This window comes from Vidua macroura, chromosome 2 (assembly GCF_024509145.1).
Source record: "Vidua macroura isolate BioBank_ID:100142 chromosome 2, ASM2450914v1, whole genome shotgun sequence".
In the NCBI taxonomy this organism is placed as follows: Eukaryota; Metazoa; Chordata; class Aves; order Passeriformes; family Viduidae; genus Vidua; species Vidua macroura.
In genome coordinates, this window is record NC_071572.1 from 91,169,592 (window position 1) to 91,184,787 (window position 15,196).

At 38.2% G+C, this 15,196-nt stretch overlaps 1 protein-coding gene across 5 annotated transcripts in view; it reads left to right on the top strand.

The window, feature by feature from the left end:
• The first annotated feature begins 801 nt into the window (after positions 1 to 801).
• The window catches only part of TNFRSF19 (TNF receptor superfamily member 19), a 56,936-nt gene continuing 42,541 nt past the window's right edge, over positions 802 to 15,196 (top strand). For 2 of the 5 annotated variants that reach the window (XR_008435895.1, XM_053971386.1), the window contains exons 1-3: positions 982 to 1,100; positions 12,511 to 12,599; positions 13,145 to 13,255. Coding sequence is in view for 4 of the 5 variants with exons in the window: in XM_053971386.1 (XP_053827361.1) it covers positions 12,534 to 12,599; positions 13,145 to 13,255 (177 nt within the window). In the remaining variant the exon portion in view is untranslated. Of the gene's footprint in view, positions 822 to 981; positions 1,101 to 5,778; positions 5,856 to 6,322; positions 6,394 to 12,510; positions 12,600 to 13,144; positions 13,256 to 15,196 lie in introns of those variants that run through there. The other 3 variants (XM_053971387.1, XM_053971388.1, XM_053971389.1) reach the window with 3 other exon arrangements.

Consider the following 15,196-nt stretch of genomic DNA (forward strand, 5'->3'; position numbering starts at 1 on the left):
GTTACTTATGGCAGCTTCACAGCTCATTTATGTAAGGGAATCATGAGCCACAGATGAATCAGGCTCAAATAAAATGATTTGCAAGAGGCCACACAGTAAGCAGCAGGGAGGATGTGAGCCAGGGACTGAGAGCATGCTCTATTGTGCTTGGTTTTGCCAGTGCAAAAATCCAATGCCAGCATGCAAAATGCACCATTTTCTCTGCTCCAAATCTCAACAAAGAGATGAACAAAAGTAGTTTTCTCTCGTGTGTTACAGCTGCCTAGCAAACTGACCTTCATGTCTGACTTTCAGAACTCTATGGAAGATTGTTACTTCCTTTTGCAGACAAAATTATAAAGCATCTTTTAAAGAAAACTTTCTAGCTACACTATTCTCCCTTCTCGAGAGGAAACTTAAATGCAGTGAAGACTTTGAAGTGAGCCTTGGGTTTGCTACAATGGACTAACCTGATTAGAAATCATGCAAACTCTTGCTGCTCTTTAGCTGCATTCCCCCACAGGCAGTATTACAGCTCTCTAACCAGTCCCACAGCATTGAATGATGTCATGGGATCTGCAGCTCAGCGAGATGAAAGGGATAAAGCGGAACCCGCTGGCACTGGGGAAAGCTTCCAACACACAATCCACAACACAGCTTGGGAACTCAAAAGCTACAGATCCAGCCACTCAACCCCAAGCATTTCAGAATCGTGTGCATTCTCCCAGCACAAGCAAGGAAAGGGGGAAAAGAGCCAGTGCGGAGCACTGAAAGGCAGAATTTGAGTGCAGCTACCTGCTGGAAAAGGAGCTCTTTCTCCTCGCCAAAGCACTGCCTTTGATGTACGGCAACTGATCACTGATCAGATTACAGGCATTTGGTCTCAGTGCTCGTCTGCCTTTGATCTGCATGGTTAATTTTATTTTCCCGGATTTGGAGTTTCGTCTGGGCTTGTGCTGACATACTTTTTTTTTTTTTTTCTTTTCTTTTTCTTTTTTTCTTTTTCTTTTTCTTTCTTTTTTTTTTTTTTTAAGGAGGTAAAAGCATTTAATACAGAAGCTCCGGCAGTGTGAAATTAAGCTGCAGAAACTCTGGCACGGGAAAACTTCATCAGATAACAGGTACTGAATTTTGGGGTTGCTTTTCAGTTTTGTGTTGCAAGAATTTGAGGAATTATAAAGTTCACATAATCAATAATACTACACATCATTGTGTGTACAAAGTTCAAAAGATTGTTTGTAATTTATGCAGCATTTTGTTTGCAGCTCTTGGGCAGAATTATATAGAGAACAGACTATCTGAAAAACTGAAGCAAACCCAGTATTTTCAATGCTTTGGGGGGTACCTAAGATTTTGAGTTGCACTGCTCACTCATACCATCTATGGTTTTGTAAATTTATATTTGAATACATACATTACATGAGTCAGGGGAGTACTTATTTTCTAAGGAAAGACCAACCATATCTCCTATACATGATAATACTTCATTTGCTCTCAGTGCATTTATTAAACTGTGTCTTGTTCAGACAACACTTTTAAGCCTGATAGTTCCATACTTGAGAAGAAAAAAAGTCTCCACTTCCACAACTTATTAGAACTAAATTTATAAGCATAACATCCTTATATACAAAAGGAAATGCTTTTATTTTAAGACTGAAGAGATTATAGTTCAGCTGTACCCTATGAAATCTTGAAAATAAAAGTAATCTTCGAACCTGATGATAGAAGTTTCCTCTAAGGCATTTTAATAAATATATTAAAGAAACAACAACTAGTTTTGCTGAACTTCGTAGAAGTTTTGCTGCATTTTAGTGATGCAATTTCCACTCACAGTGTTTTGCATCCTGTTCCTCAAACTCATATTTATGAAAAGTATTGTGGTGAGGAAATTTTAAGACATCTACTCCAGAAATTCATTATAAGGGAACAATCTTTTGAAGGTTTAGGATCATTCACACATTTGCAGATTTAAAGGGCCAGATCTTTGTGTGATTTTGGGCCAAATCAATAAGTGTTCTATGCCTGCAGCTGGAGTCAGAGTGTTAAAATAAGACTCCAACTCCCTCTGTAGTATTTAAATATAATGTAGATTTTCAGAAGAACTTAGAACCCATAATTGGGACCAGACTTGCAAACATTCCAGACACTGAGGTCTTTGAAGATCTAGTCTTAATGGTCGTTAGTAATACTGACTTATATAGTCTTAAGTCTAAATTTAAGTGTATATAAATCTCAAATACATTTATTAACAAATTGCAACTAAAAGTCAGCATAAATTATAGCTGTCAAGCATCACTTGAACACTATTCTGTGAGACGTCTACCAGTCCACAGGACCTTCAAGATGTTGATATTTCAGTGTGCACCATAGTGCAACATGCAAACCCAAATTTTCAGTCTGCTTGCATCTGAGTAAGATCAAGTTATCAACACTTCCAGATAAATGTAGATAGCTTTCATTGGTCAGTCTGCAAAGTTTGTTTCTTCTAATTAAAGTAATATTTGTATATATAAAACTTCAATTTACTGAATATCAAGAGATAATATGCCAGACACAGATTAACTAGGCCTGACTTGGAATCACTTAGTTTTCTATGCCACCAATTAATTCATATTCTTACTTAACAAGTCAATTATATTATAAGGAAAGTAATTAGCACTGTATGAATAATATGTGTATAGCTGTCAAGAAAGAATATCATTTAAGGCATAGCCAAAGCAAAATTAGTATTTCTCCCTAAGTAACAATGATGTACTAAAATACGTTCCTGTAACCCTGAAAACAGGGCTTTATTTATTAACTCTATGCTTCACTGATACTCTGCCTTTCCAGTCCCCTCTTGCTTGTTGTTTGTTTTCCAATATGTACGTTTATTTTCTGATGAAAATTGTTTCTAAACTTTACCTCTGCTTGGTGTAAAGTAGAAAGGGAAGTAAATTTTAAAAGATAACACAAAGAGTCTTTTTCCTCAGAAGTCAAAATAGCTGTGCAAGTGTAATGCAATTAAACTATCACTGTAAGGGTCTGACCTATCACACAAATGGGTGAAGTTGCACACAGAAGGAACACTGGTTAATCAGATAGATTACACTGTTGAGTAGGATTTGTATTGATAATTATTCGCAACATTTAGGCCCTGAAAATGCATTTAATAAACAAAGTTTTTTTTAATTTTGTAAGAAGTCCCTAGGGTTTTAGGTAATCTCCCCAGATATTTAAACAAAGATGGGCGTCAACCCAATTAAGCTGAAAAAATCTTTGCTTGTCTGTATGTAAGTGCAGCTGAAATGAAAGCACACTTGAACACACTCAAGCATGGTGGGAAGAGAATTTTCAGCATTTGTTGTTGTTTTAAATAGCAGTTCTCTGACAGTTTAGCCTGTCATTGATCTGACTTTTAAAGATTAAATAGGAATAATTCTTGGCACTAGTAACTTTGCTTTTACTAAGAACTGTATAAACATTAATTAATCCTCAGGCTTAAGCCTTCAGAAACAAAAAGTTCACAATGCTTTTTCAAGCTGATCTGACTAGGAAACTCCCAAGTATATGATTTATTTATTAAAATAGCTTGAGCAATTTCTGATTATAAATAGAGCCATTTTCAAACAGTGTGCCTCAGATAACATCATAAACATATTTTAAGGTTTGTAATAGTTAAGATTATCAAAAGACATTGCACAGTTATACTGACATCAGTTTCCAACAGCTGTCATAACAAGAGTAGATCTATCTCACAGTTGACTGGGGGAACTGTGTTAGCATTTGAGATATGGAGATAACAACTTCCTATTGCTGTACAATTTCTGCTTCCACATCAGATATGTCACGCAACTTAGTCTTATCAAAGGGGTCAGCTGAAACTGCTTTCCAAGTATTTCTTTTTTGCTTTCTCTGTTGTAGTGAGAATCTCTGTACTAGTTCTAACAATTCACTTCTTCAATTTCCTGAGAAGCATCATGATTTAAAACAAAGTAAACACTACAATTTTCAATACCTTTCCATGATGAATGGAACTAATTCATCCATTTTACATTCAGGGGAAAGATTTTCCATGCTACAACAAGGACTTAAATGTTTACATTTCAGTGTTACAGACAACACGTTGCTCTGAGTTCATTAGCATAGTAACCCACTGTCTGATGAAAGTCTTAATGTTTCTTTATATGGTAATCCTGAGTGTTTAGTCAACACTTCAAGAACTCTGGGGTATTTTAATACCTTTGTCTAACTATACTGCTTTAAAACAAGTATCTGAAACATACATGATGATTCTACTAAGAAAAACTCACGCAATAGTTTCACTGGTGGCTCCAGAAAACAGATAAAATACAACAGATTGTCTGTAAATAGTGAGACTGTGTACAATGCTTAGTCCTGTGCAGCAGCTGCTATTCACAACAGATGCGCTGCTGTTGCGCCGCAGTATGCCATTCCTCACTGAAATTCCAGCCTCTTGCAGAGCTCCTCCTGGCAAGGGTCCTGAAGCAAAGCTCTTCTATGACGGCCCTTTAGAAGAAAATTACATGAAAATCCCTGTACGTTCTGAGTTGTTTGGGTTTTATAATTAAAAACAACTAGTTTTGCAGCAATAATTTCTCTCTTTGCATACAACTTGCTGGACTTCAATAAGCACTCCTTGTTTTTAGAGAAACCCTTTGGCTGGTGATATTCAAACTTTTGTTGGTGAAGAGCTCCAAAAATTCTGTTTATTTGAAAATGCTTTACCTCCCAGTATAATCATTTGTTCATTTTTTCAGAGCCTAACCCAGTTCCTTGTGTGTCTGTAAAGTTGTCTAGACTGTAAGTGGATCATTAACTTTTTCATTAGAAGTAAAACTAATGACCTGAAATCCCTGCAGCAGCAGTACTTTTACCAAGGTCTCCAAGATTAGTTTCCCCAATCTTGGAGCATCACTAACTTCAGAAAACCTCCTAATTTGTGTCACAGTAAGCCACAGTAACACCCAACCTAGCGACTATAAAAAATTTACTATCCATGAAGGGCTAGATCTCTCCATTTCTCCATGGATACTTGCATTTGGTATCGACATTGTGCTTACAGCTGGGTAACTTATTACCTGCACAATGGATTAAATATTTCAGGCTCTGATGTAGCAGGGAAAAAAAAGCTACTCAAGTACTTTGGAGAGGAGGGCTGGCAGAAAGGAGAATTTGCAGTGTGTTGTCAGAAAGCCTCTGACATGTTTTTTGGGCAGGAGAGCTGGAAAGGGCTTTGCTGAATTACAAGGACTCATTGTATACTTACCTGAACAGTGGCCAAGGGCCAGTACCTCTAGAACAGCCCAGCAACCACAAGCCTGAGTCTGAGAGGGATTAGCAATGCCAAGACTGCAGTCCCAATGCCAGGCAGCATCTGGAAGCAGAGGTGGGCACAGGAGTGCCCTGCTATATTGTCCTCCTGGTGGGATAAAAGGGGTACCAGCCCCTCACTTGTGATTCACCCTGGCTTCGCACCAGTGGTAGGAGGCACACACCCCCACTCATACCATCCATCCATCCATCCTTCCATCCATCCATCCATCCATCCATCCATCCATCCATCCATCCATCCATCCATCCATCCATCCATCCATCCATCCATCCATCCATCCATCCATCCATCCATCCATCCATCCATCCATCCATCCATCCATCCATCCATCCATCCATCCATCCATCCATCCATCCATCCATCCATCCATCCATCCCATTGGCTGCCCGCGCTCAGCTGACGGGCCCGGGGCGGGGCGGGCGCGGCGCGGCGTTGCCGGGGTGACGGGGCGGCCGCCGCGGGGAGGCGGTGGCGGCGGCGGGGGCGCTGCGGGGCGAGCGCTCCTGGGCCGGCCGGGGCGGCCGCAGCCGCGGCGTGTCAGGTGGGTGCGTGCGACAGCCGGGCCGCGGAGCGGCGCGGCCGCGGGGGAAGCGGCGGCTCCCCCGCCGGGGCACGGCGGGCTGGCCGGGCACCGCCGGCCCGAGGCCGCCCCGCCTGGCACCGACCCGCGCCGCCTGTCCCTGGGGCCCGCGGCGGGCGGCGAGGGAGGTGATGGAAGCGAGCTCCGCGGAGAGCGCAGGCTGCGGGGCGGCGGGGGCGGGCTCGGCCGGGCCCCCGCCTCCCCGCGGCGGCTCCGGCTCTGCCGCTCCGAGCCGCCCCCGCGGCGTCCCGCGGTGGGTACGCGGGGCACGGCGCAGCCACGGAGCCGCGGCTGCTGCTGGTGGGTTCTGCAGGTCTCGACAACCCTGGAGTGGCTGCTCCACGCCCCGGAGTGCGGCGAACAAAAAGCCCTTGAAAGCCGGGCTTTCATGTTCACAAGCGCTTCTCGTGTCGGCTGCGTAAATAAGCTGCTGCTTGCTTCAAACAGTATTAGAGCTGGAGTTGAAGGAATAGGAGCTCCCCGCTTTTTCTTTTGGCTGGTAAGAGGTTTAAAAGCTCCAGTTACAGTTCGGTTTATTGAAAAGGTTTTGATTGTTTGACTTCCTTTCCTGATGGCTGTCCCCATTTAATCTGACCTTGGACCGAAAGCTTTACCTGATGTTTGTGAAAAGTGTAAATGCTTATTTACCACCTTTATATCTACAACCACTTTAGATGGATACTTTTATCAAGTGTATAAAGTGGTCCAGTAGCATTTAATGTGAGTAAGTGGCAAATTGATTCAATCTGTAGTAGGTTTCTTAACTACTGCACAATCTCTTTCAAGCACACCTTCACCATCAGGTGTAAAGCAAGTTACTTAGGTATGTTACCTGGGAGCTTGTTACCATAAGAGAAAAGGGTTGGGTTTTTTGAGTGGGTTTTTTTTGTTGCTGTTGTTGGTTGGTTGGTTTGTTGGGTTTTTTTTGGTTTCTTTTAGACCTAGAAGTAAGCTTCTTTGTTAGTTTACTAGTAAGATGCTCAAAGTGTCAGTTAAGGAGGTAAGAGTCACTTTTTCTCACTTTCAACTACTTGCAATCATAGTAAAAGAGAATGGTGTGAATGAAAGTAGCTCACGTCTGTGGTTTTTAAGACATTGCATGCCATCCAACACTGCTCAAGGTTGGCTGGATAAATGTAGCATATTGGCATTGCGCCATTGAAAAGTGTATTAACTATATTAACCAGCCCAATGCTTTATAATTCATGATCCCTAAAAATTACTTTGAAAAATAACTATTAGTATATTTTGGTGTAAATGAAGTATGACTATAATACTGGCATTCTCAATGTATTACTTATTCACATATCTGAGTACAAAAGTACAAGTGCATCTTGACGCTGAGCTTTCATCTAGCATACCAGTTTCTCCTAGAACTTGAGATGGGTGAGATGTATTAAACAGAAGGAGCAACATTTTTTTTACCACAGTTTTGATGTTGTGTGAGTAGGCTCATCAGTTTTGATGAGAGTGGGAGTTCTTGTGTGAATCACAGGCTCTGATCCTCTAAAAAGCTTTGTTTATGTGTAGGAAAAATGTTGCCACATTGCACCTTAGTTACAATATTTCACTTTAATATCTAATTAATGAGAAGCTGGATATGTTGAAGAACACAAACGGTAAACTGCTTTATCACCATTATTCTTGTAAAGACAAGTACTTCAATTAACATAACTTGAAGTGTGTGGTACTCAGAAGCAGCACAAATATTTCCTGGCTGTGTCTTGTGAACCTGTCTTCTTCTCATTCCCCCCCCCACCCCGCCCCTCCCAGTTCCTAAAATACATCTAAATGTTTTCAATCACCACCAAGGTTCTAACTTTAATCTGCTACCTCTGTCTTTACAAAATTAGAAATAAATCCCTAGCGGCCTAATGTCATACATTTCCTGTGTGGCAGGTTGGTAAAACACAGATCTTTTCAACACGATATTTAATTGATGAATGTGATGTCCTAGCTGACTGTATGGAGTTTTTTTTCCCACATTTTTCAGAAAAGTTGGAGCAAATGTTGTCAGGCAAGACCTTATTTACTTCACAAAGGGGAAGACTACAAGGGTTGTGAGCAGGGTGTAAAGGGAAGGTGTTCTAGACCTGTGAGACAGAAATAACAATGTGCAGTGCTGTAGTGGAAGTTCTTGTCTCTAACTTGCTCCCTTGCTTTGTCTTTGTCGTTGCAGCAGCATGAGTACTTTCCCTTCTCTTGTTTCTTGCCCCTGGGGCACTGACTCTGCTAAAGCCATCTGCCACTCCTTGTTTTATTGCATGCAGTTGACAGCTGCGGGTGGGAAGTAGGTGGTTAGAAAGGAGCTGAGACCCTGTTTGTTGGATAGCAGAGACCTCTGTTGGCAAGATAAAATGGTGATATTTTCATCCCTCTTTTCTTACCCAGAACTTCTCAGAGTGCTCTGCCAGTGTTATAAAGTGTGTGAAAAGTGGTCATCAAGTAAAAGTATAAAATCAAATAAGAGAAATTTTTAAGACCTGGTTGTAAATTAACTGGGAATTCACAACTTCAAGTTAAGTCAACGTGAAGTTGGGACTCTTCACCATTTCTAAAGTTTCCCTTAGAAGATGGATGATGTTGACTTCAAAGTTTTGATGCTTCCGTGTCTGAGAAACCTGCTAGTCAGCCATAATTTAGTCATGCTGCTTTGATTCTTGAGGTGGCGTGCCTTTCATGGTGCAACCTGAAGTTTTTTGGAGAGACAAAAGAAATATTTTACTGATATGGACTTTGAAATAAAATGATGACTACTATTTAAGCAAGCTGGTAAATGTAAGAGTAAATTTTAGAGGGCCATGGATTCTAGAGCCCTAAAAGTCTGGAAGTTCTTACTTCCACAATACATTTTTTACATGCTTCTAATTTATTGTTTGATATTGCCCTCTTTATCCATATGCATAGTAGGCCTTAGATGACCTTAAAATTATGCAACTGCATTTCCTTATGCAAGTTCCCTATCCTGAGTTCAGTACATTACCAGTAATGATTGCTTTTCCCTGAGCATTTTAGGCAAGTATATTACTGTTAGCCTAATAAGATGTATTTGGAATGATTTAGTGACCTTAAAAAACTCTGTCCACAGGTTTCTTTCTTCTAATAAATTTGAGTATAACTGAACTCAGCATTTTAAATAACAGTATCTGGACAAGAGCAAATAGTCTTTAAAGGTATGGAACCTCTGTTTACTCACACATGTTTTAGAGGCAAAAAACTTCTAATAACTTCTTACTTGAAAGCATGAGGTGAATGGCTGGTGTCCGACAGACATTAGTATAATGCCACTTGGTATCGTGAGAGAAGAAATTTGCCCAATGGCAACCTATTATTATGTGCTGCAGTCTCTGCTTTTTAGCAGGACTTCTACCAAACTGGAGATTGAAACAGGAAACATGCAGCTGACACAGTTATCTCTCCTTTGGGACTTGCATTCAATACAATGAGTTATTAAGGTGGCTTTCAATTATTTTTATCAAAATGTTATCATGAAAGAAACATCTTATTTTATTTGTCCTCTTAACAGTTGTTATTTCTTGTACACTGGCTCATTTCTTTCTCGCATGATAGTCAGTATAGAGTCTTCAGTGTTGTTTTGGCAGGAGTGGTGACAATGGGCACAATGATGGCATGGTAGAGTACCACAAGCATTCATACATGTCTGCTGAAATTATTTAAATGTGTTTTGGTGCTGCTGAAGTGCTCTGAAGTTTAAGGTCCATATACCTGCAAGCTTCTTTTGGAATCTTTGTTGATTATAGAAGCCTTATTATACAGAAGATATAGGCCTAAAGCTATAAGAGATCATGAAACTTGTAATGATCAGACAAAAAACTGAACCTTAGTCAAGCACAGGATAAGTTGGAGAAGTCCTTGATAGTTTGATGCCAGTTATAAAACGCTTGATCTTGAAAATTTACTCTGGATTGTGGAACTCCTGGTGATTGGACTTGGCAAGACTGTTATAAAGGCAGTAGATTTTCTTTTAAATAGAGAACATTTCACAGCTGCAATCAAATTTCACACCTAAGTGAACAAAATGTATTGTGGTACATGATGGTTTGCCATGTGCTTTGTATGTTCTAAAAGTCTTTGAGGTACTTGCTATAAAAAGATGATCTTATAACAGGGCAATTCCAAAACTGAAATACAAGGTGTCAGCATGACCAGCAAGATTTTTAATACTGCTTTTTGTTCTATACTGGCATTTGATTTTTATTCCATTGTGACTCCAGAATACTAAAAGATGAAAATACATAATTAGCTTTGTTTCAGCATTGATTTTGATAAGTTGTATATATACTGATTTTTAAACAATATTAAATCTTCAAGTTATTACATATTGGAGAAAAGATATAGGGGTTAATATACCTGAATTACATTAAGCTAATATAGTTTTATTGCAGATAATTAGTCTGAAGGGCAGTTAATTTGGCTGTTCTTAATTTGCTTTATTTTTACCACGCTTCAGGTGGCTTACACAGAAAAATAGACTTCTTAGATTACGTTACAGCTCTGTATTTTAGATCATTAGGCTTATTACAGCTCACCGGTATTTTTTGTATTGAAAAGTCTATGTGAAACTTGACACAAAAATATACAACTATTACACTCTTCAGTTTCTTTTTGATATGTTACACATCTCTTTTCAGAAGCAAAAGTAAATATTGAAACTTAAAATGAAACTTACTTTTAACCTTAGGAAGAATCCTGGTTTTGAAGTTTTTGGTAGTATTCTATAGATGGTCATAATTGCATTAGAACTATATTATGATTTAGCTATTTTTTAATTATTAAGGAATACATCAGATGTGGAGTAATCATTTGACATTCAAATCTAAGAAATTCAATTATATTTACACGTTTATTTCCTTTTCACACTTCTGTAAAGTTTTAGGTCCTATAGCAATTAAGAAAGCGCATGAAGTATTTATTTTTCCACTAAACAGTATTACCTGAAATAAAAAAGTTAATGGGGATTTTTCTCCCAAATCCCATTAATTTCAGCATGATTCTTTAAATCAATATTTAACCAGTTTATTTAATTTAACTCCTAGACTTTTAGCTTTACTGTCTTGTCTTCTCTGAATCAAGTGAAGTCAAGCTTGTTTTACAGGACTGCTTTTCTGTAATGCAGTGTAGAGTTGTTTATTGTACTAAGATTCTTAGTTATTTTTTAATTTCTTCATATATTATTCTTGATTTTCTGTAGCATCCCAAAGGGAATGAAGAGCAAAATTGAACAGAATCAAAATTAAGCCTTTCTTGATACATATTTCAAGGTTACTGTGGTACAAAGTCTCACAATTTGTCCCTTATCTAATCTGGTTTTACTTAGAAGATATTTGGTTACCTGTTGGCTAGAAGATATAATGTATGGTGTGTGTATTTACCCATTTTGTATCTTTCTGAAAACAGATGAGAAACTTTTCTTGAAATTTCTGAGTTCCCTTAACAGTATTTTTAGTGTCTCTGTCCACTGTTAGCTCTTTGCTATAACTAGAAATTGTTTTGTTCGTACATACCTATTTTTTTTCAGCATTAGAATTGTCAGCTTCTCATGACTTCAGAACTTGTAATATTTGTTGACTCTCCTTTTTCATTTTTCTAGTTGTTCTACAGTACTTTTTACATGAAGTTGTGTATTGGTCATCCAGAATTATTTCTGAGATTTTTCCATTTAATATCTCTTGCCATAATTTTTTTTCCCCCAGACTTAAAAAATAAACCTGTGTCAAATACGATATCTGTATGTATTCGTATTCCTTGAGAGTATGTCTTCCTTTTTACCCATGTTGACATGCATTTAAGCTGGTAATTGTCATTGACCCATAGACCATTACTATCACTAAGTGAGAAATAACCATTAAAATGTCATCTTGACTTTCCTGTGGAGTGCTGTCTGACACATCTCTACCTGCTCTGTTCTTTCTAGTAGACTTTTGCTCTTTTTACACTTCAAAATACAGCTTATCTTAAAAAAAAATCAATGGTGACACTGAAGTATACTTTCTTCTTATTGATTAGAATTTGTTAACTAGGGTATTCATGAAGTAAAATGTGAAATTGTGTGTTAATTATAGTTTATGTTCATTCTGATTTTATTTTTTTGAAAGCATATTATGCTTGCAGTAATTCCACATTGGAAAGCATTTTGTGACTGTTCTTAATGTTTTTCTCTGATACTTTTGTTTTGGGTTCCATCCTTTCATTTTTCAGTCTCTACTCTTAAATGATAAAAACAACATGGTGTATTTGAAGAAATTTATTTTTGTCTGTTGATCACGTACTTATTGTTTAACAAGCAAGAGACGTATGTTAGGGATGTTAGATTAATAAATGCTGATGTTCTCTAATCTGGACTGTTAGCTATCTCTTGTTTTGAGATTTAAAACTATAGAAACTTTGTGTTTGTTGTCTTGTCTTCAAAAGGCATATGATTTTTAAAGCATATGTTTGTTGTTTAGGAGCTTCCAAGAATCCATTTGAAAATGTTAATGGCATTGACAGATTGTGTTTTGACATGCCAAGTGTTGTGAAGTACAATGGACACATGACTTCTGCAATTTAAACAATGTAAATATAATGATTTTTTTTTCTTTTTATATTTTTCTAGGGAGAGAGGTTTAATCACAAGAAATGGATGCTAAAGGATTACAAAGAGGTGATAAACTGAAGGTGCTTGTCATTTTACTAGCATATTTGGTAAGTTAAAGATTAATATTTTTCCCCCATGTTGAAAAAATTGTACTGAACGCAGAAACTGTCTTTTGTTTTACACATTACTGCTAAAACTAAAGGTCTTCAAATGCTGCATGCAGACAATGCTTACACATTTTATTGATTTGAGCTTAAGCTTGGTCCACTGATTCATATAATTTCTGGCTGCTCCTCATACACAATTACAAAATTTTACCTTGTGAGCCTCTTCATGGATGAAGGAGTGGACTAGAACAGAAAATATAGGTGAATATACTGCTTCACTTCAGAGGTGGCCATCTCTTACTCCAGTGTGCTGTGTACATAGTTTAGGTGCTTGGAGTATTTGGTTTATGGACAGAATGTAGTACAGCACACAATTACATTGCCTGCTCAGTGTACTTAACTCTGGCTTCCTGTAGAACTAAGGGTAATTAATAATTCAGAAAGTTCTTTTTAAGATCAAAACATGGATTTATTTCTCAGATTTAATATATTGTGATGAATTTACCCTTTTTTTTTTTGTTTTGTTTTTGGTTTGGGTGTTTTAGCTAAGTAAGGTAATTTGTGAGACTGGAGACTGCAGAGAACAAGAATTTAGGGACCAGACTGGAAACTGTATCCTCTGCAAACAATGTGGACCTGGAATGGAACTCTCAAAGGTAAGGAAATCGTGCTTTCTTGAATTTACTTTATTTCTGATAAGAGCACTTATGTATTTGATCTAAAATGATGGATATCTGTACTTACATGAAAATACATACTGTTTTGGCATTTGAGCCTTCTGCAGTTTTTCAAGAACCATGTTATCTGTTTCATTTTATATAAAATGATCAGTTCGGGAAATGATGATGCCACTAATAAAGTAGGCAGTGCATCTTGATGGGCTCTCAAATGATTGTTTTAAAGGTGAGTTAGTGCAACAAACGTGGGGGAAAAACTACAAAGGGGGAAAAAAACTACAGGGAGTTAAGACTGCATAACCTTACTCTGTAGAAGAGAATGTGAAAACTGAATTTAAAACCTGTGATTGGTACAGACTGCTGACATGGAGGGGCTGAATTTTTACAGTGCTGACATTCACAACTGGTTCTGGATTTTGGGTGACAAAGTTTAAATATTTTATGTATGATTTCTTGTCCTAACAGAATAGTTTATAATAAAATGGTCACAAGTACATAAATACACAATAAGATTCAAATGAGAGCTAATACATTTCCTTAGAACAGGAGGGAGATAGGTGATTGTTCTGTTTTCACTAGGTCTGTGGTTGGAGCACTTTAGGAAGTCAGATTCAAGTCAGGCTCAATTTCTTTGTTTTACAATTCATTAAAAATGCTATAAACCTAATTCTTATCTTTATGCCATGTAAAGTAATTGAAAAAGTTGAGGCCAGAAGAACACATTATAATATTTAGAAAGCACATAAGATATCATTTTGATATCATGGAGAAGGAAATACTGCTGTGAATCTTACATAATTGCATTTTGCTCTTTTGAAGAGCAAAATTTAACAATTGCATCTCTTCTAAAAGAAAATCCCCACAAAAGTTTTTGAATTACAAGGATTTTAGGACAGTGGAAATTAATCAACAGAGATGAATGCTGGCTGTGATTATGGGATGGGATTCAGTAGAACTAGAAAGTTCACTTGGAAAAATTTTCAACAAAATTCCAAGTCTGAATGCAAGTCACGAGGGGGATCTTCGTTGTTTTCAGTCCAGAGAAAGTAGGCACTGTGCATGAGCAGGGATGGAGAACAATGAAGGAAGACATAGCTGAAAGGGGGGGAATGTGTTGGGATTCATTAACTCAGTTACTGGAGGTGAAAGAGGCACCAAAATGAGTTCTTTGTCTTGGGAGATGGGATGTCTTGAGGGAGCAAATGTGTCCTGCCAGAGACGTGAGGATGGTAAGGCAGAGAGTGCAGAGTGGTGTCAGCAAGGGTGAGTAGACGTACCAAGACTCATGCACGTGTAAAACCCTTTCTTCAGTGTCCAGCATTGCCCATTTGTTGGAGTGTGAAGCTGTGACCCTGACATTACTGTGCAGTCAGATCCATAGTGGAGAGGTGTGGCCATAAAGAGCATGCCCTTTGCATGCAGAAGGGCAAACTGTCTTGTACTTCTACTGATAGTGTAAAAAGGATGGTGAAGGTGGAATTTAGGGTGCTTAAGGGAATTTGAAATGTTTATTTTGAAATTTTTTTAACATGAACCGTTACTAAGTTTGGTGTGTATGTGTGTTCAAACTGCAGGGGGAAAAAGAAGATTTCAGTTTATGGCTCTGTAGTTCCTATTATGTTCAGCTCTGAAAAAAAGCACAAGTTAAGTATTGTAGCTTGAGTGTGATTTGAAGGGATTTACTGAAATTGAGTGACACCTTTTCTCTATCTCTTGACCCCCTGTGGTGAGCGTTCAGTGCATTAACAGAAATACTTAGTTTCACACTTTAGTGGGAATCCCTTTGTATGCTGGGCAGCATTAGTTAAGGCTTAGTCATACAAGCAATGCTGTTAAAGCAGAAATTTAGACATGACTTAAGACGTGGAAGTGGTTTAGTTGGGATTTTTTCAGATTGGCCTTAAATTTGAGAACTGAGAT